The sequence below is a fragment of the Oncorhynchus masou genome, chromosome 27 (genome assembly GCF_036934945.1).
Source record: "Oncorhynchus masou masou isolate Uvic2021 chromosome 27, UVic_Omas_1.1, whole genome shotgun sequence".
In the NCBI taxonomy this organism is placed as follows: Eukaryota; Metazoa; Chordata; class Actinopteri; order Salmoniformes; family Salmonidae; genus Oncorhynchus; species Oncorhynchus masou.
Window position 1 is genome coordinate 19,148,396 of NC_088238.1, and position 26,008 is coordinate 19,174,403.

General features: G+C 42.8%; 1 protein-coding gene across 1 annotated transcript in view; it reads left to right on the top strand.

Moving 5' to 3' along the window:
- The window catches only part of LOC135515707 (decorin-like), a 31,923-nt gene extending 7,934 nt beyond the window's left edge, over positions 1-23,989 (top strand). Inside the window, exons 2-8 of the mRNA XM_064939392.1 lie at positions 3,492-3,730; positions 11,837-11,949; positions 14,508-14,721; positions 16,217-16,330; positions 17,345-17,438; positions 18,953-19,091; positions 22,080-23,989. Coding sequence (XP_064795464.1) covers positions 3,511-3,730; positions 11,837-11,949; positions 14,508-14,721; positions 16,217-16,330; positions 17,345-17,438; positions 18,953-19,091; positions 22,080-22,280 — 1,095 coding nt within the window. The 5' untranslated portion in view covers positions 3,492-3,510 and the 3' untranslated portion in view covers positions 22,281-23,989. The remainder of the gene's footprint in view (positions 1-3,491; positions 3,731-11,836; positions 11,950-14,507; positions 14,722-16,216; positions 16,331-17,344; positions 17,439-18,952; positions 19,092-22,079) is intronic.
- The last annotated feature ends 2,019 nt before the right edge of the window (positions 23,990-26,008 follow it).

The window sequence follows — 26,008 nt, forward strand, 5'->3', positions numbered from 1 at the left end:
TGAAGATGGGAGATTGATGGGATAGAGGACCAGTCAAAGTGCTGACGGGGGCAGGTTTCTTCAAAGTGGTTTAGCAGAGGATCGGCTCTGTCGTGTCGTGGCGTGCCGTGGACACAGCCCTCTAGGTTCACACACAGACTTGCACTTCGAAGCATGTTTTTTTTAGGGCCGTCTGTGATCTAACCAATGGATGCTCCAGATGCACCATGGGGGCCTCGCCAGATCAGTTCTGTATGCTCTCTCCTCTCCCCTCCTCTCTCCTGGATATCTTTCAGGAAACTACTGATGAAAGAGCCAATGCCTGGGGGTCGGTGGGACGTCTAATGGAATGTGTCTGCCTGCACAGGTTCAACCAAACTGTGACGAGCTCCCTTCTGCATTGCTGGGTCTCGTGGCATCGCTCAACCTCTCTAGAATACAGATTATTTAGAGAAAGGAAATTCATTCACTGCAGTTAGGCTACTGCACCTTACTACTAAATGGACTGGAATCAAGATCTTGATTGGCATGGTTTGCATGGTTTGCAAGCTTCAAACGTTTCCTTATTCATATTTTTCTCACAATTGTGTCAAATCCTTATCGTACTATGCCTGTACACATGAAATAAGCTAACCTAGACATGCATGTCAGTTTTGATCATTACTAGCACCACATTGGATGTGGCGTTGTTGGGTTAGCATATTACCAACCAATCAGCAGGTAGTATTATACAGTTGTTGCTAATGTGCCAGTATAGGAGTTCATTAGCGGTCTTATAGTGTTTAATAAAAACATGACTGACAGATCTCCCTCTTCAAGGAGATTGGTATCTCTTCCCTCCTGCCCTGCTTTGTTTTAATACGCCTCGGGAAGGTTTATTATCACCTAGAAATGGGAGGACACACAGGAGGCTGCTTTTAATATGAGTTCCTCTGTGTGTGTCTGTACGTGTGTGTGTACGTGTGTGTGCCTGCCTGCCTGCATGTACCTCCAGCAATGGCTAATGTCCAGACACTGAGGAGATCAGGATCAATGCTTAGTGGTCAGGGACTATACGGGTCGTTCCACCAATTCAGTGCCTTTTGAGAATTGTAACTTTAAAAAACAAACATGTGATTTCATCTTAAATCAGCCATAAATCCCCTTGTGACAGGGGGAATGGAAGTGTGTCGTGTGCAACAGGGAGTGGCAATCATAAAACAAAATCAATTGTTGTAACATTTCTAGCCTGTCTATCTATTCTATGGGTAACAGGGTCATTATGTGCACAGAGGGACATGTCAAAATGGAGAATTTTTGCACTTTAGAAAGTCTTTATCCATATAAAAAAAAATATGTATTGAATTGATTTATTTATTGATTTATTGAATCTTGATTTAATATAACAGGCTATTAAAATGCACTATTTTCGTGGAATGCAAATCAGTACAGCATTCCTTCCTGCTATCTCTTTGGTTTCCTGCTCTCAGACCAATGGAGGTTTAAAAAGACTAACCATCTTGGCAAGACAACTAACAGGGTATTCATTATGGATTCCCCTACATACTGACTTATAGATCAGTTCAACCTACAGCCAAGATTTGCCCTGTTCAAAGAGATTGGACCAACATGTTCTTGTGCTCCACTGTTCAGCTAAGATTGGATATGTTTTATCTCTGAGTTTCAACACATGGCACATGTTTCCAACTGAGTGTCCACCCTGAGATTGGAAGGTTGTGAGTTCAATCCCTGGCTGAGTCATAACAAAGACTAAAAATGGGACCTGATTTGTCTCGCTTGACACTCAGCGTTAAGGAGATAGATTGGAGGTAAGGCCCTGTGATAGACTAGCATCCTGTCCAGGGGGTGCACTTGTACATCAAGCTGCCTCATGTTACAGAAACAGGAGAAGGGCTCCTGCTCTATGAGTTGTTCCAGCTTGAATAAGGCAAGGCTACTTAATAACATGTCAAAGTCACAGAGTTACAATAAAATCCCATTGAATCCTTGTTTTCTTCGTCCACCCATATTACGATGGGCAGAGGCAAATGCCACACGGTAGGAATCCAATCCATCAACCCATCCACCTTTTCATCATTTGAGATTGATCCCAACGGTGATACAGTATGCTCGGAGAACTCTGTTCCCATTGAGTGCTGTAATGTAGCTCTGTCTGTCTGTGTGATGGCTGTAGTGTGGATTAGACCTATAATTACCCTGGATATTCAGAGAGAGCCACCGTAAGGCCTGATCCTGTTCCCATTGACCTGACGCCACCCTAAGAACCGGACGCGCACACACACACACACACACACACACACACACACACACACACACACACACACACACACACACACACACACACACACACACACACACACACACACACACACACACACACACACACACACACACACACACACACACACACACACACACACACACACACACACACACACACACACCTACCCAGCAATCTGTCTGTCATGCAAAGGTCCAGCAGACCCGCCTCTCTCTTTGGTCCCAAAGTAATTGAAGGGGCGGTGTGTAACCACAAACATCATGAGCTGAATAATAACACTGACCCTGAACCAGTTGGAGAGAACTGAAAGTACAGTACAGTAATCGGGCTGTGTTTGTCTGGGCTTGGAGTACAGGGTCAGTTTGACTGGACAGAGTGTGTTTTGTGGAAATGGACTGTCCAGAAGGCTTGAGTGGGTCAAAAATGAACTGGAATGGATGACCATTGCGGTCATGACTTGTCGGTCAGAGAAGAATACTGGAAGACTTCTCACAGCATATGGCAGGTTACCTATAATCTTAGAGGGCCTTGAAATGGAGAGAGATAAACAAGGAAAACACTATAAGTACAAATTAGTTTCCTGTACAATTATACAGATATCAGTCATTGGTTTGACAAGATGTTTTTCACAAATCGTTACCATATATTGTTAATATGTTTGCATACTTACTGTTTCTGCCCTGTGAAGTGCACATACACTTGGTACAGCCTTGGTGGTCCCCCTTTTACAGATACATTTCCCAATGTTCTTGGCTTTGCCCTGACCTCTCCTCTTTCACCTTTCTTAGGTAAATAGGCCATTCTCCCCCTGCTGACCTGTTACAGACCTAAACAACTCCAGGTGCTTGGCCTTCTAGCCTATAGCCTCCTACCTCTGACCTTTACCCTCTCTCCTTTTCCCTCTCACCCTGTCACCCCCACACACACCTCACAACCCTTTACTTGAAATGAAAGGTTGGCCTCTTTCTATCCTGGACCTCTTAGGGAAGGGATCACTGCCGCCACCTCGCTTTGGAACCCAGGTGCTTGAGTTGATGAGCAAACTGAAGGAGAGAGGAGAGTCAGCAACGCTTGGAGGACAATGGAATACAATAAAAAAGCTTCTTTATTGCTAAAAGTAGAACACCTTAACCTCTCACCTCTGCCCCCATCCTTTACCACCCACCAATACCCATGCACCCCTCTACAGTAGTTCTAACCTCTAAGCCATGACCTTTTCCCTCCCTCCTAGGCTCCCGGACAGAGGCACCATGAAGTCAGCCTGTCTCTCCCTGCTCCTGGTCACAGCATGCTGGTCACTTCCCTTCCGCCAGTCGGGCTTCCTGGACTTCATGATGGAGGATGAGGCGGGCTCTGGTTTGCCAGAGGTGCCCATCGAGCCCAGCGTGGACATCCCCACCATGCCCGAAGGACCCAAGTGCCCCTTCCGCTGCCAGTGCCACCTGCGTGTGGTGCAGTGCTCCGACTTAGGTGAGACACTCTCCCAATAAATTATATTTAATATCATAACAGTATGTACTTCTGTGATTCAATGTGCTTTCATGAGCTGAGGTCAATTTGTAATACAGACAACCTGTTGCATCAGCTCTTCTCTCCCTCTATCGTCTAACTGAGGCAGTCCCTTAGTTTACAAGATACATATTCCTGGTTCCCAAAGAGGTGTTCCCTCCATCTGGGGACCTCAGAGAAATGTTCAAAGAGTGTCTGGCGTTTGATCTACCCATCATCAGCTCGTTAATTGGCCTAAAAGAATACCGCCCCAGCCTGACCACTTGAAATGCTCTCAGATGCAGTGAATTTCACGCTCTTCTGCGACGATGACATAGTTTTGCCATGACTTTGGCCTTTGTCTAATTTTCCTAATTGTTTTTGCAGACGCAGCGATTTAAAAGGTTAGCGGGGCTTGGGAAAGTCTCGAACTCACCCCGGTTTAACAAGCCCAATGTTCTAAAGCTTGTTTTCTTCTCCGTCAGATCGCTCCTTTCTCCATCCCCTCTGGAGGCAAACGAACTCTGCCACGAATTAGCCTGGCGCTCTGTTTCCACACAGTTAAAATGATTTACTTGATCCTCTTAATTGTTTGTTAGATTATCCTGTTTATTTGCTTCATTCGCCCTTATGCTTTGGCCTGACTCATCTCCAGGACTACTGCTCTGCCAAGGGAAGTCACTGACCCAGTTGTTTGGCTGTAGCTTATGTAGCTTGTATAACTTCTCTTCTCTATGAGTTTGGTTGGTTTTGGGGCTTTACTCTTGTTTTAAAAGGGAGGAGCAGGGGACGAATACTGGAGACAGACAAAGACAGAGTGAGAGGTACAGATGGACTGGGATGTATACACAGAGAGGAGAGAGAGAAGAAAGAAAGAAAGAAACAGACAGAAAGACAGAAAGAGACAGAGACCTGTGAAAGAGAGGAGGGAAATCAAAGAAACCGTGAGTTTCAGTGGAGGAAGAGAAAGACACAGATTGACCCACGCAGCCAGACAGACAGACAGAACAACTACGACAGACAGATGGAGAGACTGATGATCAGGAAAGGGCTGATTCCATTACCTCACTGGGTCCTGTTAACTCTGAACGTCTCCCAGGAGCCCCAGAGTTGGATCCTCATCTCCGGCACCGGCCCCTCTGGCCTGGAGACTACATCTGTTCCCCAGACCTTTTGAATTACCCAAATTCAGTAACGTAATCTGATTACATTCTATTACTTTTAGATTACTTTCCCTTAAGAGGCATTAGAAGAAGACAACAATGTATGTTACCAATTGAACGACATCTATTGCAGGATAAATCAGTGTTAAAGTTTACATAACAGGTCATATATGGGTATTACATTTAATTCTATGGGTTGGTTATGTTGACATCTTCTAACCCATCGCTTTCTGCCACATATAATAATATGATTAAATTATATATTTACATTAAAAACCAAAGTCCATCAGAATTCCAGTCATTCCAATAAATGTTATACCCCTTGATCGTTAAGAATAGGACTTGTAAGTATAGATTAGCCAAATTGTTTGACCTGAGCATAACCCTAAAACTAAGGACTTATTAGTGAGCCCTACTCTGTTGTTTATGATTTTGTTGTCATGGAGGACTAATTGGGCTCGTTGATTCGAGTTAAAAAATAAATGCTGCGCTCATGGAATGTCATGCTTTGAGCACTACTGAAAAGTGCTACTTACATGTGAAAAATGTATGCCATATGCTACATGTTTAGCTACAGACCTATTGTTTACCTTTTTGTTGATGACACTTTGATATCTTAATAATATGCAGCTGTTTAAAGGGTAAATCCACAGATGAAACAATAAGAAAACGTCTGCCCCGCCTCTGTTTTGGTTAAAAGCTGAGGGATGAGCCTGGAGTGATATAACCACTCTTAGATTAATAACCCCAAAAAAATGTTTTAACCATGTTATGAGGCTATACAGTGTTTGTTTACATTTATAATGTTTACAAACATTGGAGTAAAACAAGCTTATATTCTGGGTTCTGATGGAGTGTGACAGTTGAACTAAGGTCATGAGGTATTTATAAGTTATATTCTTCAAGAATCAATGGACATACTGTATATATAATTTATAAGTCCACAAATGGATGTAGAAACTACAGACTGCCCCTTTAAGTATATCAAAAGTGTGCAAGTTTGAGCATGTGTCAATTAGACCTATGGATTTATACATTTTTTCCAGCATGAATTAGATTGAGCAATAAAAGCCCTATATTGGGGCAGCAGCATAGCCTAGTGGTTAGAGCATTGGACTAGTAACAGAAAGGTTGTAAGTTCAAGTCCCTGAGTCGACAAAGTACTAATCTGCCGTTCTGCCCCTGAACAAGGCAGTTAACTCACTGTTCCTAGGCTGTCATTGAAAATAAGAATTTGTTTTTAACTGACTTTCCTAGTTAAATAAAGGTTAAATAGCAGCTGTTGCAAGAACACATTTTTCACTGGTTTCAAAAACAATGATTGATAGACAGCTTAAACTTCTTGAATTCAAACATTATTGGGTTCAAATACACATTTGTGAACAGCCATCCACAACAACCACAATCCGTAAGGTGCAAATAGCTAAATGAGAGAGCAGCAGTGTGATTCACATCAACGCGCTATGTAGATAACAATAATAAGTGATATCTATATCGCTGTAGACTACACCACTGCTGTCATCCTCACCTCTAAGCGTTTATTCAAGTTGGATAATCTTTGGATGCCAAAAGCAGTCGCACCATTGGAAGCCAAAGCTTGGATTGTAGCCTACAAAATCCTATTCCTGCTCTTTTCCCTCAATCCATCAAACACATTTGGTGTGTCATCATAGTGGTCTCTGACTGTGCTCAGGTGGAACAAATTTAAACGTGCTCCTTTTTTCAATGCTGATTTAAAATGTCAAAACAGAGAAGTGTCAAATATTTGTTTTTTCAAACACTCTTTCTGAATTAAAAAGTAATCCTCAAAGTAATCATCTATTTTTTCAAAAGTATCTGTAATCTGATTACTATATTTTTGCTGGTAACATAACGGATTACATACCTGATTAACGTTTTTTTGTAATCTCTTACATGTAACAGATTACATATAATCTGCTACTCCCCAACCCTGGTGGTGTACTATCAAAACAGGTTCCTTTCTTTCTGAGTTAGGAAATTAGGTTTAATGAACACAAGACTCTTCATAAAAAAAATGCTCGGTTTCATTAAGGTTTAGATTAAAAACAGGCTGATGTTACAGTCGTCAATGGGATATAATGTTCCCAGTTGCCTTGAACTCTCCTATCTAGGAGAGTTTGATTTACTGGGTCCCTATGTGTCAACAGGTGCTGTGGATGACAGAAGCCCTTCTTTTTCCCAATGCTCTGACTGAACTGAGTCATTACTAGTGTTGCTGACAGACGTAGCTACACTGTGCTGCTGTGAATGGACAACGTAATGGAAAACTCACGCTCAACTCAGGGACAATCAGACCCATAATGACTGAACAGACCTTCCCCTCACAAAGAGAGAAAGGATTGCAGGGCTGGAAATTTTTAAACGTTGCAATTAATGCTTGGATGTGCTGAAAGCATGAGGGCGAGAGGCCAGGTCAATCATATGCTTGATATCACATTAATTTGGCTTTTATTGAAATTGCTACAATAAAGGGACTATGTTGGCATTCAGCTCCTATTTTTCTAGTATGCCACTTGTCAAGAGGTCATGTTACTGTGCCAGTATCTCAACAAGAACAGAGCGTACTATCTCAACCTCTGGTTTCTCTCACTTACTTATGTATCAGCCAAGCCGACTTTCTTAAATGGAAACATAATCTGCAGAGCACTGAGACGATCTGACCAGCCATTTCATCCGTGACATTGCTATGGAAATGATCCCAAGTTTGAACAAAAACATGTTTTTTTTTATAGATGTTCTTACTTTTAATGGAAGATTCAAATCAAATCAAATCCAGTTGTATGAGTCACATGTGCCGAATACAACCTTACAGTGAAATACTGACTTACGAGCCCCTAACTGACAGTGCCGTTTCAAATAATAAGGATAAGAATAAGAGATACAAGTAACAGGCAATTAAAGAGGAGCAGTAAAAAACAACAATATATACAGGGGGGTGCCGGTACAGAGTCAGTGTGTGGGGCCACCGGTTAGTTGAGGTAGTATGTACATGTAGGTAGAGTTAATTAAAGTGACTATGCATAGATGACAACAGAGAGTGCCAGTGGTGTGGAGACAGGAGGGAGTGTAGGGGGGCAATGTGAATAGTCTGGGTAGCCATTTGACTAGATGTTCAGGAGTCTTATGGCTTGGGGGTAGAAGCTGTTTAGAAGACTCTTGGACCTAGACTTGGCACTCCAGTACTGCTTGCCGTGTGGTAGCAGAGCAAACAGTCTATGACTGGGGTGGCTGGGGTTTTGACAATTTTTAGGGCCTTCCTCTGACACCGCCTGGTATAGAGGTCCTGGATGGCAGGAAGCCTGGCCCAAGTGATGTCCTGGGCCGTTCGCACTACCCTCTGTAGTGCCTTGCCGTCGGAGCCCAAGCAGTTGCCATACCAGGCAGTGATGCAACCATCAAATGCTCTCGATTGTGCAGCTGTAGAACCTTTTGAGGGTCTGAGGACCCATGCCAAATCTTTTCAGTGTCCTGAGGGGAATAGGTTTTGTCGTGCCCTCTTCACGACTGTCATGGTGTGCTTGTACCATGTTAGTTTGTTGGTGATGTGGACACCAAGGAACCTCTCAACCTGCTCCACTGCAGCCCCGTCGATGAGAATGGGGGTGCGCTCAGTCCTCTTTTACCTGGAGTCCACAATCATCTCCTTTGTCTTGATCACGTTGAGGGAGAGGTTGTTGTCCTGGCACCACACGACCATCTCTGACCTCCTCCCTATAGGATGTCTCGTTGTTATCGGTGATAAGGCCTACCACTGTTGTATCATTGGCAAATTTAATGATGGTGTTTGATTCATGCCTGGCCGTGCAGTCATGAGTGAACAAGGAGTACAGGAGGGGGCTGAGCATGCACCCTGAGCATGCACCCTGAGCATGCACCCTTACCACCTGGGGGCGGCCCGTCAGGAAGTCAAGGATCCATTTGCAGAGGGAGGCGTTTAGTCCCAGGGTCCTTAGCTTATTGATGAGCTTTGAGGGCACTATTGTGATAAACGCTGAGCTGTAGTCAATGAATAGCATTCTCACACAGGTGTTCCTTTTGTCCCGGTTTGAAAGAGCAGTGTGGAGTACAATAGAGACTACATCATCTGTGGATCTGTTGAGGCGGTATGCAAATCGGAGTGGATCTAGGGTTTCTGGGATGATGGTGTTGATGTGAGCCATGACAGCTGGTGCTCTCATGCATGTTTCAGTATTATTTGCCTCGAAACGAGCATAGAAGTGGTTTCGCTCATCCGGTAAGCTGTGCTTCCCTTTGTAGTCTGTAATGTTTTGCCCTTTGTTATTAAAGGTTGGGACCAGTGAGTGTGACCATAGGCACTATAAATACATCCATTACACATAGGTGGCTCATAGCAGAAGTCTGTTGTCTGCTATTCAGTCTTTCATTTCAAATCCTTCCAGAGGACATAAACCCTGAGACTAAACATCTCAACCAGACTTTCCTGCCACCCGACTCTCAGTAACTGACCTCTCACCCCTGTACCCCTCTCCTACACGTAGACACACTCTCTCCAAACTGTTTACCGTACCAACCACTGCTAGAGGAAGAGAGCGAGAGAGAGAGAGAGAGAGAGAGAGAGAAGAATAACAAAAGATGGATTGAGGTAGAGAAAGGAGATGGAAATGTAACGAGAGAGAGAGAGAGAGAGAGAGAGAGAGAGAGAGAGAGAGAGAGAGAGAGAGAGAGAGAGAAGAATAACAAAAGACGGATTGAGGTCGAGAGAGGAGATGGAGATGTAATGAGAGGAGAGAGAGAGAAGGCGATGGATGGAAAAGGGGGGTGAGTAGATGAGAAAGAGACGTGATGGAAGGGTGAAGGGATATGAGAGAAGGACATGAGGAGTGAGAGAAGATATTAAGTGGGAGATGGAGAGAGGGAGCACAGTGGTGATATGCCGCACAGTGAGAGCCTACAGACAGCTGTGTGAAGGATTGTGGGGTTTGGGCAGGGTAGGAGAAACTGATAGAAAAGCCATCTGAGCTGAAGAGAATGTTTGTGTAAGAGAGGCGTGCTCAAAGCTTTTAAGCCAAAGTGTGTCTGCATATGTGGAGTTTTAAAGACAGAGCATTTAAGCCCTGAATGACTAAACAGTTTATTCCAGAGACAACCGCCGTCCTCTAGAATGGAAACCAGCCATGTGAACCATGACTCTTAGCCATTGTGTTGTTTAGATGACTTGTGGTAGCTCTCTGTGTTCGCCCTCTATTTAAAGCAATACCCATAGAATATAACAGAACAGAACAGAACAGAATAGAGTAGAATATGCAATAATAGAATAGAATGGAATGGAATAGAACACAAGAGAATACAATGGAATTGAATGGAATAGAAGACAATAGAATACAATGGAATGGAATAGAATGGAATGGAATAGAACACAAGAGAATACAATGGAATGGAATGGAATGGAATGGAAGACAATAGAATATAAAATAATAGAATAGAACAGAATAGAATAGAACACAATAGAATAGAATATGATGGAATAGAATATAACAGAACAGAATATAATAGAAAAGTTCAAATAGAACAGAATAGAACAGAATCATATTCCACAAAAATACATCATTTACCCAATACATCTACATAGTGTATACATCACCCCAGCTCATATTTCCCTCAGTGTTCTCCCTCAGAACATATGGTTCTGGTTTACCAGTCATATAGACAGATGACATTTACTGTCTCAGTGCCAAATAATGCAATGTACTCTCCAACCCAAACTGCATGCAATGAGGTCAGTGTCCAGGTATATGGACACTTGAAATTGACGGAAATTCATTTTGAGTCCCATTTCCACACTGTGTGCCATAGATTGTTTCAATGCTAACTCATGGGGTATCTGGTATCACTCATGTCTGGACTATTACCATGAAACACATCATACGTTGGTTCTTTGGGGTTATTCACTGTTGACATGCTAAACATTTTGACATTTCTGACTTGCTAACTGGTTGAACTCGGCACAGTTAGCAAGTCTGAAATGTCCTAGTTTCCTTGTTCCGACTAGCACGTGAACGCGCCATAATCTCTCGACCAAACTCTACTGCGAACTTCATTTCCCATTAGCTAGCAGGCAGAGCTGCAGCACAGCTCAAGAAGTCTCCTGTCACCTGGACAAACATACCATAGACACGACCAAGCGTTCACACACACACTCCTTGTCATGCCTCATCATGCACACAAATGCTTATGGCAGGGTTGGGCCAAACCTAATTTCATTCAACATCATTAACTCTGAAATTGAATGTAAAATACAATGAAATAAAAAAAATGGGTAAATGAATGAATTAAAATCACATGAAACTAGCTTCCACGGACTGGCCTAGAAGTATCTCTCCTCTCCTTCCTGTTTTGTCTCGGTCTGTGGGTATCTCTCCTCTCCTTCCTGTTTTGTCTCGGTCTGTGGGTATCTCTCCTCTCCTTCCTGTTTTGTCTCGGTCTGTGGGTATCTCTCCTCTCCTTCCTGTTTTGTCTCGGTCTGTGGGTATCTCTACTCTCCTTCCTGTTTTGTCTCGGTCTGTGGGTATCTCTCCTCTCCTTCCTGTTTTGTCTTGGTCTGTGGGTATCTCTCCTCTCCTTCCTGTATCTCTACTCTCCTTTTTGTCTGTTTTGTCGTCTGTGGGTATCTCTACTCTCCTTCCTGTTTTGTCTTGGTCTGTGGGTATCTCTCCTCTCTTCCTTCCTGTTTTGTCTCGGTCTGTGGGTATCTCTACTCTCCTTCCTGTTTTGTCCTGTTTTGACTTGGTCTGTGGGTATCTCTACTCTCCTTCCTGTTTTGTCTCGGTCTGTGGGTATCTCTACTCTCCTTCCTGTTTTGTCTTGGTTTGTGAGTATCTCTACTCTCCTTCCTGTTTTGACTTGGTCTGTGGGTATCTCTACTCTTCTTCGTCTTCTTCTGCAGGCCTGAAGAGTGTTCCAGATGAGATCCCTGCAGACAGCACCCTGCTGGACCTGCAGAACAACAAGATCACTGAGATCAAGGAGAATGACTTCAAGACTCTGAAGGGACTCCAAGTAAGAGTTTACCACTCAATATGTCCCCTCCACTAAACACTCAATATGTCCCCTCCACTAAACACTCAATTTGTCCCCTCCACTAAACACTCAATATGCCCACTAAACACTCAATATGTCCACTAAACACTCAATGTGTCCTCTAAACATGTCACCTCCACTAAACACTCAATATGTCCTCTAAACATGTCCCTTCCACTAAACACTCAATATGTCCACTAAACACTCATTATGTCCACTAAACACTCAATATGTCCTCTAAACATGTCCCCTCCACTAAACACTCAATATGTCCTCTAAACACTCAATATGTCCTCTAAACACTCAATATGTCCTCTAAACATGTCCCCTCCACTAAACACTCAATATGTCCTCTAAACACTCAATATGTCCACTAAACACTCAATATGTCCACTAAACATGTCCCCTCCACTAAACACTCAATATGTCCACTAAACACTCAATATGTCCACTAAACACTCAATATGTCCACTAAACACTTACAACTGTATGTCCACTAAACACTCAATATGTCCACTAAACACTCAATATGTCCACTAAACATGTCCCCTCCACTAAACACTTACAACTGTATGTCCACTAAACACTCAATATGTCCCTCCACTAAACACTCAATATGTCCTCTAAACATGTCCGCTCCACTAGACACTCAATATGTCCACTAAACACTCAATATGTCCACTAAACACTTAATACAGTATGTCCATTACACACTCAATATGTCCACTAAACACTCAATTTGTCCACTAAACACTCAATATGTCCACTACACATACAAATTGTCCACTTTGTTGCAGCTTTTCACCAAATACTGATTGGCCCCTTACTTTTTGCATTTTCCAAAAAACATTGATTCACAACTCGCCATGTTGTATCAATTCTTCTAAGGAGTGCAATGTTGACATCCCTTCAAAGTATATACCAGAGTGAGTGTAGAAACCTGAATGTCTTGGGTAGGAGAGAGCTAACGGGAAAACACCGAAGCTGAACTTGAAGCCGGGGTTTGTTGGATGACATCCTAACAGGCTTGTTAGACATGCAAAAGTATCGGCTGGAGCGAAGCAGTGGAAATCTGATTTATCTCTGGACTTTCTTGAGACAAGAGGGAGCTTAAGTGTGTGTGTGTGTGTGTGTGCGTACTAGTGTGTGTGTGTGTGTGTGTGTGTGTGTGTGTGTGTGTGTGTGTGTGTGTGTGTGTGTGTGTGTGTGTGTGTGTGTGTGTGTGTGTGTGTGTGTGTGTGTGTGTGTGTGTGTGTGTGTCTGTGTGTGTGCGTCCCACGTGTGTATACTTTTTTTGGAGAGCTGATTTCCTGATCACATTCCAAACCACTAACATGTTTAACTAACATGTTTAACTCGAATCAAATATTCTAAAAATAGTCTACCAAAGGAAACAGCACTGTAAACATTTGTTTTAACCACAGGAATCCAGGTACCAATGTTCCCCAGGTGCCATGGAAACGATTCTCCTCTGGGCCATCGCGTGACCTCTCTACACGTGTACAGCTTTCTGACCTGTAATAAATAGCCCACCTCTGTCAAACGGCCCACACTATTTCCACCCCCGTACAAGTACATTAGTTGTTCTCTCCAGGGGGAATTTGCTGTATTCTCTGCATTCTCCATTCTTCCACCCCCGTCTGCAGCCTTGAGTAAGGAACGGTCCACTAGAGACACAGCAATTTCTCTTGCGAAATTTCTCAGAAATTGCCGCCAATCACAACAACCCTGGCGCCTGTGCTCTTTAAGACGAGGTGCAAGGGTGTGTTGGGATTACTGTACAGACGTTAAAAAACAATCTCACATTTCAGTTACCTTGGATACGTTCAATTGAGTCAGTCAGTCCATACTTGGGAAATGTAATCAAACAGTCTGCAATAGGTCGAAAACATCGTATTTTGTTGATGTCAAGCGTTTAAGATGCTCGTCAAAATAGTCTAAAATAGTCCAGTCTGTTTGTGAAGCTATTTTTGCAACCTCACTATGATATAATGAAAAGTCTGCCTTCAATTACACACATAAACAATGATCACATACACCCATGGGGAGCCACATTAAAGTAGCCAGGGACAGAACACATTTCAGAGTAACACATCAGTGCTAATGATAATAATGTTTGTTTTACCTTTATTTAACTAGGCAAGTCAGTTAAAGAACAAATTCTTATTTTCAATGATGGCCTAGGAACAGTGAGTTCGGGGGAGAATGACAGATTTGTACTTTGTCAGCTCGGGGATTTGTACTTGCAACCTTTCAGTTACTAGTCCAACGCTCTAACCACTAGGCTACCCTGGCGTCCCATGTATTGCAATAATGTAGCTAGCTATCTCAAATAGAAAAAGCTATCTCAAAAGCAATCTCAAATGGAAAAAGCAGTTTCCCATTTGTACATTAGCATAGATATCTACATAGTAATTAGCATTGCCACAAACATACTAATTCTAATTAGCATAAACATACAAATTCTAATTAGCAAAACATACACATTAGCATTAGCTTAAATATAACAGAGATTGTTCTCTCTCCAATCTCCCCAGACCCTGATCCTGGTGAACAACCAGATCACCACAATCCACCCCAAGGCCTTCATTCCCCTGGGCAAGCTGCAGCGCCTCTACCTCTCCAAGAACCACCTCAAGGAAATGCCCGCCAACATGCCCAAGAGCCTGCAGGAGCTTCGCATCCACGAGAACAAGATCACTAAGATCAAGAAGGCCTCCTTCGAGGGCATGGCCCAGGTCATCGTCATGGGTATTGACCAGACCTGGGTTCAAATACTATTAGAAATCGTTCAGATATTTTGTGCCCTTGCTTTAGCCTGCCTGTATTGCCTTAATGACAAGTCTGTTTTCTTCTGTTGGGTGCATAATGAACTCAACCCATCCCTTGTTCTGTACTCAAATTCCATACGATATAACTAGTCTAATCCTTAACACACATACTGTATACAGTACACACAGTCACTTGAACATGTTTTCTTAATTGACTGCATAGTAGCAATAGGACAGGAGCAAGATAACAGGTTTTCAGCTAAAACGTAAATGTAAAACATTACAGTCAGACTGTTTTCTCTGTTTTCTTTTCTCCTCCACCTCCTGTCTCCTCCTCCGATTGTCTACCTCTCTATTTAACTTCCTCTCTGTCTATCTCTCTATTTATCTTCCTCTCTGTCTACCTCTCTATTTATCTTCCTCTCTGTCTATCTCTCTATTTATCTTCCTCTCTGTCTATCTCTCTATTTATCTTCCTCTCTGTCTATCTCTATTTATCTTCCTCTCTGTCTATCTCTCTATTTATCTTCCTCTCTGTCTACCTCTCTATTTATCTTCCTCTCTGTCTACCTCTCTATTTATCTTCCTCTCTGTCTACCTCTCTATTTATCTTCCTCTCTGTCTACCTCTCTATTTATCTTCCTCTCTGTCTACCTCTCTATTTATCTTCCTCTCTGTCTATCTCTCTATTTATCTTCCTCTCTGTCTACCTCTCTATTTATCTTCCTCTCTGTCTACCTCTCTATTTATCTTCCTCTCTGTCAATCTCTCTATTTATCTTCCTCTCTGTCTACCTCTCTATTTATCTTCCTCTCTGTCTACCTCTCTATTTATCTTCCTCTCTGTCTACCTCTCTATTTATCTTCCTCTCTGTCTACCTCTCTATTTATCTTCCTCTCTGTCTATCTCTATTTATCTTCCTCTCTGTCTATCTCTCTATTTATCTTCCTCTCTGTCTACCTCTCTATTTATCTTCCTCTCTGTCTATCTCTCTATTTATCTTCCTCTCTGTCTACCTCTCTATTTATCTTCCTCTGTCTACCTCTCTATTTATCTTCCTCTCTGTCTATCTCTCTATTTATCTTCCTCTCTGTCTACCTCCCTATTTATCTTCCTCTCTGTCTATCTCTCTATTTATCTTCCTCTGTCTACCTCTCTATTTATCTTCCTCTCTGTCTACCTCTCTATTTATCTTCCTCTCTGTCTACCTCTCTATTTATCTTCCTCTCTGTCTATCTCTCTATTTATCTTCCTCTCTGTCTACCTCTCTATTTATCTTCCTCTGTCTACCTCTCTATTTATCTTCCTCTCTGTCTACCTCTCTATTTATCTTCCTCTCTGTCTATCTCTCTATTTATCTTCCTCTCTGTCTATCTCTCTCTTTATTTCTGCTCCCTCTGTGTCTTAATACTCCATCTCCCTTAATTCTTTCTCTGTCTCTCTGTCTGTCTCTCTCTCCCTCCTTGTCTTTCCAGAGCTCGGTTCCAACCCCCTGAAGAGTGCAGGGGTTGAGGCTGGGGCATTCGGGGCCCTGAAGAAAGTCTCATACATCCGCATTGCAGACACCAACCTGACAGAGATCCCCAAAGGTACTGCCCTCTCTGGTCACCGTATCACAAATCATCCTTCCTTCCAGTCCCTTGAAGGGATCATAGGAAATCGAACACGAGGCTAGGTATGAGATCCATTACATAGCTTTCACCTATCCAGCCATGTCAGATCATTTCACTGTGAGGATCCAACTAAAGAATATGGAAAATAACATGTCATTTCAATAAAGGATGACTGTAAGGATTTTGAGAACACTACAACAACAAAATATGTATTCAACATACTGTATAATTATAAGGCAACCAGCTGCAATGGGATTGTGAAAATGTTTGTTGAGCAAACTCACAACAAGAGTTGGTGTGTGAACATTTTGTTGAGCATACTCACAATTGCAACTTAATTCCTTTCAATTGTACGTTGAATCAACATATTATTATTTTTTACAATGCTGGGCCTGAATCTCTATTTTCAACCAGGACTGGTTTGAATACTTCACAGCTCAATAGCTCCAGCTAAAACAAAGGAATTCAAGTTAACAGCGAGGATCTCTTACTCAATCGACCACAGCCAAAATCATCAATCATCTAGCACTGCAAGAATGCACATTTGGATTCATAGGCTCCACTGAACAATGGTTACAGTGTGGAACCAAGAGAGGAAAACTAAAACAGCATATTAATTCAGAGGCGTGTAAGATGAATGTTATCTGGTCTATTGTGGGAATCTGGCAACCAGTTCAGATGGAATAGTACTCAGAGAGAGATCCTCTAATCTAATGCTTTAATAGGAATAGAAGGGATGAAGGATAGGCCTCTGGATGTTAGATGCTGCGTCTGAGTTTGCATCCTATTCCCTATAGTGCACTATTACCTAGTCAAAAGTAGTGCACTAGGGATTAGGGTGCCATTTCAGATGCATTAGACTTATGGATTCAGAGTCCTACTGGCATACTGTATGTAGACATTAACCACTTACCTTCCCCTCACCATAACTGCTGTGGTTTCCCCGGTTGTTTGTCCTCTCGTCACTGTCTCTCTCCTGTGGGTTGCCAGGTCTGCCCTCCTCCCTCTCCGAGCTCCACCTGGACAGCAACAAGATCACCAAGGTGCAGGCAGACAACCTGAAGGGCCTCAAGAACCTGGCTAAGTAAAGATGTTTCAACACCTCTACTCAATGTTTCAAAAATGTTGTTTTTCAAAAACGGTTGATAAATGCTCTTGACGAGGACAAAGCATGCTTACAGTATTCTTCTTCACTGGATTTGATGAGTGGGTCAACACTCATAAGTAGTCCTGTAGTGGGATATTGGGTCATCTCTAGACAACAGTGCCAAACACACACACACACACACACACACACACGTATGTTTGTATTTCAAACCTCAGCAACAATCCTGGGTTAGTTCAGTTATATAAGGAGTATTTGAATTGATGCGGTGCTTCTTGGCATTAATGCCACTAGTGTTTTTTGTACCACATCGTCTCATTCACTGGAGCAGCATGTCCAAAACTCCCAGTCTGCCCTGTACTCTGCTGCTAGTACTGTCTCTCTCTCTGTGTGTGTGTCTCTCTGTGTGTCTCTCTGTGTGTCTCTCTGTGTGTCTCTCTGTGTGTCTCTCTCTGTGTCTCTCTCTGTGTCTCTCTGTGTCTCTCTCTGTGTGTCTCTGTGTCTCTCTCTGTGTCTCTCTCTGTGTGTCTCTCTATGTGCCCCTATCTCAGTGTCTCTCTCTGTGTCTCTCTCTGTGTCTCTCTCTGTGTCTCTCTCTGTGTGTCTGTGTCTATCTCTGTGTCTCTCTGTGTCTCTCTCTGTGTGTCTGTGTCTATCTCTGTGTCTCTCTGTGTCTCTCTCTGTGTGTCTCTGTCTCTCTCTGTGTGTCTCTCTCTGTGCCCCTCTGTGTCCCTCTCTCTGCCTCTCTCTCTGCCTCTCTCTCTCTCTCTCTCTCTCTCTCTCTCTCTCTCTCTCTCTCTGCCTTCGCCATCACTCAGTAGTCCACTCTGCTCAACTCTGAGTGAGTTCTGCAATTAGAGTCCACTGCTGTATTTGTGGAAAGTAGCCAGGGCTTAAGAAAGAGCTATACATAATTACCAGATCTAAACCAACCAGACAGACTCACTCAGAGAACCCAACCTCTGGTTCTCTCTCACTCCTTGTGGCTGTGCCTGTCAGAGCTCTCTCACTCTGTCACTCTCCGCTTCGAGGGTAGGAAAAGACTCATGCCAAAGTAGGGAGACTAAACAACAGAAATATTCTTTCAAGCAGTACAAGGCAGTTTATTTTGGAAGAGCTACAGGATTCACTGAAAATATTATTTCCTATTTTCTGTATTGGCAACACGTTCGCGAGCGAGTATTTCATTTTCTCTACGAAGTTGATCCCTTGGCAAAAGTAGAGCCTCTTTCTCATTTGCTAGTCCACATTCTGCCCATGGTTTTCATTGGCAGAAAACCAGTTTGTGTCTTTCCCATTGGATGTTTTCTTTCTCTCATTTGTTTTTATACATCTGTACATTGGGACTTGTAGGGACAGCTCAGGGCTTCATACCCTCTTTTATCTCTCTTCTTCTGTACCTCTGTCTCATTGGCTCTTTTACACATTGTGTTTCTTTCCCATTGGCTCTGACTCATTCTGTGTCTCTCCCCATTGGCTGGTATGTCTCCTAGGCTGGGTCTAAGCTACAATGAGATCAGCCAGGTGGAGAACGGTTCTCTGGCCATGGTTCCTCACCTCAGAGAGCTTCACCTGGACAACAATGCCCTGACCACCGTGCCTGCAGGCCTGCCTGACCACAAGTACATCCAGGTGGGTTCCACCGGACACACAGGTGTCCCGCCACACCTGGGAGATGGGTAGAGGCTTCATGTCCATGAATGTTCCTCCTCACACAGGTGTCCTGCCACACTTGGGAGATGGGTAGAGGCTTCATGTCCATGAATGTTCCTACTCACACAGGTGTCCTGCCACACCTGGGAGATGGGTACAGGCTTCATGTCCATGAATGTTCCTCCTCACACAGGTGTCCCGCCACACCTGGGAGATGGGTAGAGGCTTCATGTCCATGAATGTTCCTCCTCACACAGGTGTCCCGCCACACCTGGGAGATGGGTAGAGGCTTCATGTCCATGAATGTTCCTCCTCACACAGGTGTCCCGCCACACCTGGGAGATGGGTAGAGGCTTCATGTCCATGAATGTTCCTCCTCACACAGGTGTCCCGCCACACCTGGGAGATGGGTACAGGCTTCATGTCCATGAATGTTCCTCCTCACACAGGGTTTTCACAGGAGGGTGTAACCATTACAGATCAATCTCATGATGATGATGATGAAATAAATATGAATAAGTTGATTACAGTTTTTTTCGATTGCTAAACGACAGTGGGCACAACTGGAGTCACATGTGCAAAACTCTAACTACAGTCTGCACTACCAACAGTCACCTGAGCTAAACAGTTCACATCACCTGCAAAACTAATTCCAAGCAACACAACTCTTAACACATGGCTCAAAACATGCTCAGTGCAGCCAAACACTATGCACAACCCTCACTGAGATAACACACACTGTCACTCAGAACACACTGAGAGTAAAAACACTAGCATCAAACACCAATACAGAAAATACAAACTTTTCATCTTTACAGTTTGAACAATTTCAGTGACTTCATACAAAGTAATATTTTCTTCAAAGAAAAGAGTGACATTCTTTCACATGATTTATTAAAATTTTTAGAACATAACAATTCTTTAAGGTAAAGGAAAATGAGCAGTTTGCTTCAATAGTCTGTAGTAATTTACGGAATTACAGTAATGAGAAAAAAAAGGTAGAAACTAAAAGTACATACTGTAATTCGAACAAATAATTGAGGGGCTAATCCTGCCTCTCTCTAGCATCGGGCCACAGGTTTTCTTCAACATCACATCTAATGTTTTCTCTTGCCATGCACCTGGGGAAGAACCTTCTGGAGTGCCTTATCCATCCCTGGCAGTCCTCTGGACTCATGTCCTCACATCCGGCACACATGGCTTCCAAAAGAGACATTTGGTCATGTGGGTGGTGACCAAACACTTTCCATCTCCAGGCAGAGAAAAACTCCTCTATTGGGTTGAGGAAGGGTGAATATGCAGGCAGGTACAAAACCATAAATCTGTGATGTGTGGCAAACCAATCTGTGACAGCTGCAGAGTGGTGAAAAGCAACGTTATCGCAAACTATGACAAAAACTTGGGGGTTTCTTACTGGCTCCCCCTGTTCTGCTGGCACTAGCTGAGCATAGAGCTGTTCTAGGAAAGCTATCAGCCTTTCTGTGTTGTATGGGCCAATGAGTGGTGTGTTGAGAAGCAAACCATCATTGGCCATTGCAGCACACATGGTGATATTTCCCCCCCTTTGGCCTGGAACCTCCCCAGTGGCCCTTTGACCTATAACATTCCTTCCTCTGCACCGTGTTTTGGCAAGGTTAAATCCAGCTTCATCGATAAATACAAATGAATGTGGTCTTTCCAGTGCTTCCACCTCCATTACTCTCTGAAAACAGTAAGTGCACAGTTTTACTGTAGAAATGCTAGTTTTTTTTTACTGTAAATATTTTGTATAGCTGTGTACGTAACCTCAGACGTCTTACCTGGACATATTGGTATCTTTGCTCTTTTACCCGTTCACTGTTTCTCTCGAACGGTACAGTGTATAACTGTTTCATTGTAGCTTGGTGTTTCTTTAGGACTCGAGCAATAGTTGTTGTGCTGACAGAATTAACATTTTCAAATATATCATTATCAGCCAGTCTTGAATCTCCCGCAGTTTTATTGCATTGTTGACAACAACCATGTCAACAATAGCATTTTCCTGCACATCTGAAAATATTTTTCCTCTTCCCCCTGTTGGGGGCAGCCTTTGGGTCCTGTTGTAAAAATATATTTTACAGTCAAACTTACTGTAATATATATCTGTGTAAATATTCTATAATTGCAATACAAAATAGATTCCTGTAATGTTTTCATTTACTGTAAGGATGTAACTCTCACCTGTTTGTATGATGGAAAATTCACATTACAGATGCCACTGTGGATCTTTGCAGATTGGGTTGCACCCTCAACCCTGCCTCTCTCAATGAAAGACCATGGTTCACGACATGGTCTATAAGTGTAGCCCTTATTTCATCTGAAATAACAGCTCTTTGTCTTCTTTGTCTTCCTCCACGCATCCGCCCTCTCCCTGCCACCCTTCTCCCTCCACGAACCCATCTTCCTTGTTCCATTTCCAAAATGAGTCTTTCTGAGCTCTACCTATATATACTGTAATATGTGTGTGTGTTCACTAACAAGTCTAAAACAAGACACCTGCTTAGCCTTTCAGCTGAAATTGCAATCAGCAGTGTTTGAAAGGCACAAGGCTGAAATCTATTCCGTTTTGAATGTGTGGTTCACAGTTTTGACAGCAGTGTGTTAGCATTTGAACAAAGTGCTGTAAATCCACAGTGTTGTGCAGGTTGTGGTTAAAGTCATGGGATACGTGTGTAGAGTTTTGAAAACTGTGTTCAAGCAATGAAAAACGAACTAGAGTTTGGTCCACACGAACTGCTGCTGTGCAGACTGTAGTTAGAGTTTTGCACATGTGACTCCAGTTGTGTCCACTGTCGTTTAGCAATCGAAAAAAACTGTAACACAGAAATGATTTTCTGCCATTCAACAAAAGGAATTGTGTTAACTTCATACATGACCTTTCTATATATGCAATGTTCATTTCCAGACATCCCTCCCTCTAACCACTCATTGTGGTTGATATGTTCCCAGGTGATCTACCTCCACAGCAACAAGATAGGGGTGGTGGGCACCCAGGACTTCTGCCCACCAGGCTACAATACCAAGAAGGCCATGTACTCTGGCATCAGTCTGTTCTCCAACCCCGTCCCTTACTGGGAGGTGCAGCCCATCACCTTCCGCTGTGTGTTCGACCGCTCCGCCATCCAGCTGGGCAACTACAGGAAGAAGTAGAGAAAAAGTAGACCACCCCCAGAGAGAGAGAGAGAGAGTGTGTGTGTGTGTGTGTGTGTGTGTGTGTGTGTGTGTGTGTGTGTGTGTGTGTGTGTGTGTGTGTGTGTGTGTGTGTGTGTGTGTGTGTGTGTGTGTGTGTGTGTGTGTGTGTGAACCGCAGCCCCCCATCCACAACACTGATCGGCAACTTTATCCCCATTTTAAAACCATAACGAACATCCAATACAGTTTTAACAGTTATAGTACTTCATGTTTTCATGAGCAAAGACTGAGCAGTCACCCACTGTTCAACCTCGTTTTCATTATCTCCATTACAATACCATTGTCTACATATGTGAAAAAGTCCCATTTCTATGTTTTGTAGAAAACAAATGTGAAGTTAAAAAGATATACCCAATGACATCATCAAGGCAATACCATCCCTCTGGCTAGAAACTCGTTGCAGGTTTTGAAAATCACTGTTTAAAAAAAAAAACTTTTACATCCTACCCTGTGATGTCACAGATGAGCATTTTTTTAGGACCTTTCTCCTTATCTTTTTACCCACAGATCATAGACTAAACAACGTGTCGTTTTCACACATGTAGACACTGATATGGTGCTGGAGATAATGAATATAAGGTTGAAAAGTGGCGGAATTGCCCTTTAACAGAAGTCTGTGCAATGGTTTCGAAGTGTGTGCCCTCAGATTGCATGACTGAAATGTTATTTTGTGTGTGAAAGAAACATTATGAAAGACAACAAAATAGTTTCAACAACAACACCAAAAAATATCTATGACCACTTTGAAAAAATGTACACGTTTAACCCTTTAACACCTCACACATGTCAGCGGGTTGAGATTGGCCGAAAAAAACATCATAAAAATCTGAATTTGACCGGTGTAGACATGTTGTGTGCATAAATCTGTGACAATTACAGAAGGTAAGCTGACCTGCGGAGCGGGCAGCCAAGGGTTAACTCCAGTCTTAATATCATTAACACCAGCTAGGATACTAGAATGTACTAGAGTATATTACCTGTGTAGTAGCTAGCATTCAAAGTGTACCTTTACAATATGTCGTACTATTTGAAAGATTTCAGATTTTCTTTCTTCCACATTGTAGTCGATTGCCATGTCTCCTGCTTGCTTCACTGTTGATGTCAAGTTTTGTTGTTTTTACCAAATGTTCCGACAGTTTAAAGATTTCAGATTTTCCGTAAAGCATTTATTTCTTCTTCTACACATTCCATTCCCCCATCTGTCATGTAACATCAGCTCATACAAACAAGATGAAAATAGCTCTTAAAGATGTAGAATAAACAATATATACGTTCCGAAACAGAAGCCATGCCCAAAGATCTATACGCATGCTTTTCTTCTTTTGACTTGAAGCAAGGTTGTGGTTTCTGGAATGCCATGTTAATGCCTGTTTTGTTTCTCTTCTTCTTTGCCTTTCTTTATTTCTTCTTCTTTTTTTAAGTCTGAAGAGAATTGGAGGCTTGCAGGCGGACTGTCATGCCTTCAGTGCCCATGTTAGTGTGAATGTTTGTATGTATAGACGCTGTATATAAATGCTGTATAAAAAAACTCTCATTGCTTAAAAGCACAAGCACTTACAGTAGTTCAGACTTAATATATCAGCAATAAAGATGTTCCTCTCTTTTTTTCTGAGCAGGGGCTCCGCCTATGGCTTCCTGAACCAAATAAAAATACCAATTAAAAAGCAGCATTTTTCTGGGGGTGTCGCCATCAGAAGTCATAACCCTTGCTATGTTCACGTTGTGTGTGTCATTGTCATAGAGTTGGAAAGAGGGCCCACCTCCTATCTTTGACATTATTGCTTCTGTGACAGCAAAGGTTTTGTGGCAAGTGTGCCCTCTAACCAACTCTATGGTCGGTGTGTGGAGGGCGCTACTTGCCCTGTCACTAGATGGAGCTATAATATCTTTGGAACAGTCAAACGAGTGTAGACTTCACAGTGATGGACAGAGTTTCCAGGTGAACAAGATCGTGAGGAGGAACAGGTGTGACACCGGAGAAAGCAGGCGTGAAAATATTCACAGTGTAATATTCTATGGTCACACACCAAACACAGAGTACTGGAGAGACTCTTAGAACTCTCTTAAAAGTTGAAAGACCCTCATAACAAGTAAGCATAAGTAATTTTGTGCAAAACAACAACTATATCCATAAGGTGACATATCAAGGCATTAGGGGATTAATGGGCTTTCAAGACTGACTTGAATGGTGTATTTATAAGGGACAATGTTTTCTGTAGTTGCCAGAACTATTGTTGTGCTGGCTCTCTGTTGAGAGGTTCAGGCAGGGGACTGGACATCTGAAAACCCAGGATTCAAGGTAAGCAGTAAGAGTGGTGTAATGTAGATATACAGAATAATATTATATCAACAACGAGCTGAAGGCAACAGTAGTGTTAAAAATCACATCGCTTCAGTGAATATGAGCTACATTTATGGATTTTATATCAAATATTTAAATGCGACAACTAATCAAGTAAAATGTAAATTGCCTATGGTTGTGGTTGAATAGTCTTGGGTATCAAGATAAATCGTAAATACTGTATATTGTTTAATAGCTGACAGATTTGATACGAGGCCAGTGACACTCAGATAACTGTGGTAAAAAAGAAGATTTCTCCCCAAAAACATGACTGCTCTATAAGGGATATCTTCAGTCTTTTTCATGAATCATACTGCCGCAACAGGCAGCATGCCCTGGACCCCGCAACAGGCAGCATGCCCTGGACCCCGCAACAGGCAGCATGCCCTGGACCCCGCAACAGGCAGCATGCCCTGGACCCCGCAACAGGCAGCATGCCCTGGACCCCGCAACAGGCAGCATGCCCTGGACCCCGCAACAGGCAGCATGCCCTGGACCCCGCAACAGGCAGCATGCCCTGGACCCCGCAACAGGCAGCATGCCCTGGACCCCGCAACAGGCAGCATGCCCTGGACTTATGAACTATTGGAAGGTTGTGTTAACAACAAAGATAGACACTTTAAAACAAGTTTGCTCCCTTGACTCGTTAAAAAAAACTTAGGAAACCCGATATATTTACTGTGATTGTATTGATATCATTCATGGTGTAAGATATGTCTGTAAAGCCTCCATGATTCCTTGCAGATTTGGGTCACTTACACACACTGAGATACCAGACAATACACATATTGCATATTGACAGGGAGATATTTATACAGCAGTGTTTCCCAAACCTCTCTGTGAGTTCTCCCAACTGGTCAATTTATTTTCAAACCTAGATTAAAATCAGGTGCGCTCAGCCTGGCCTCAGAGCCATACGAAACATACTGTAATGAAACAGCAGCGACCTTTGAGCCCGAGGTCTGGCGCTATCGACTGTGCTGCAAAAGCATGCTCGTGTGGCAGGGTCGATTTCCGCGCTTATAAACCCAGGGTTGATACAATACTGTACATATAGGCGAGTTGGTTGTTTAGCAACAATACCAACGCGTGCGCAACTATGGGGCAAAATTAGATTGTTGACAACATGTCAATTATATTTAGTCTCCAAATGTTTATTGAAAACAAGTAAATTTGCACAATGAGCACTTGTTGCCTCTTACATACGTTGTTACAGTTGTTGGTTAGCTAGCTAGTGAATTTTAACCATATTAGCATTGACATGAAATCAGTCAAAACACCTCAAAACAAGACGTGGTATCAAGAACAAGATTAAACTAGTTGAAACGAGCCACCTATGATTCTC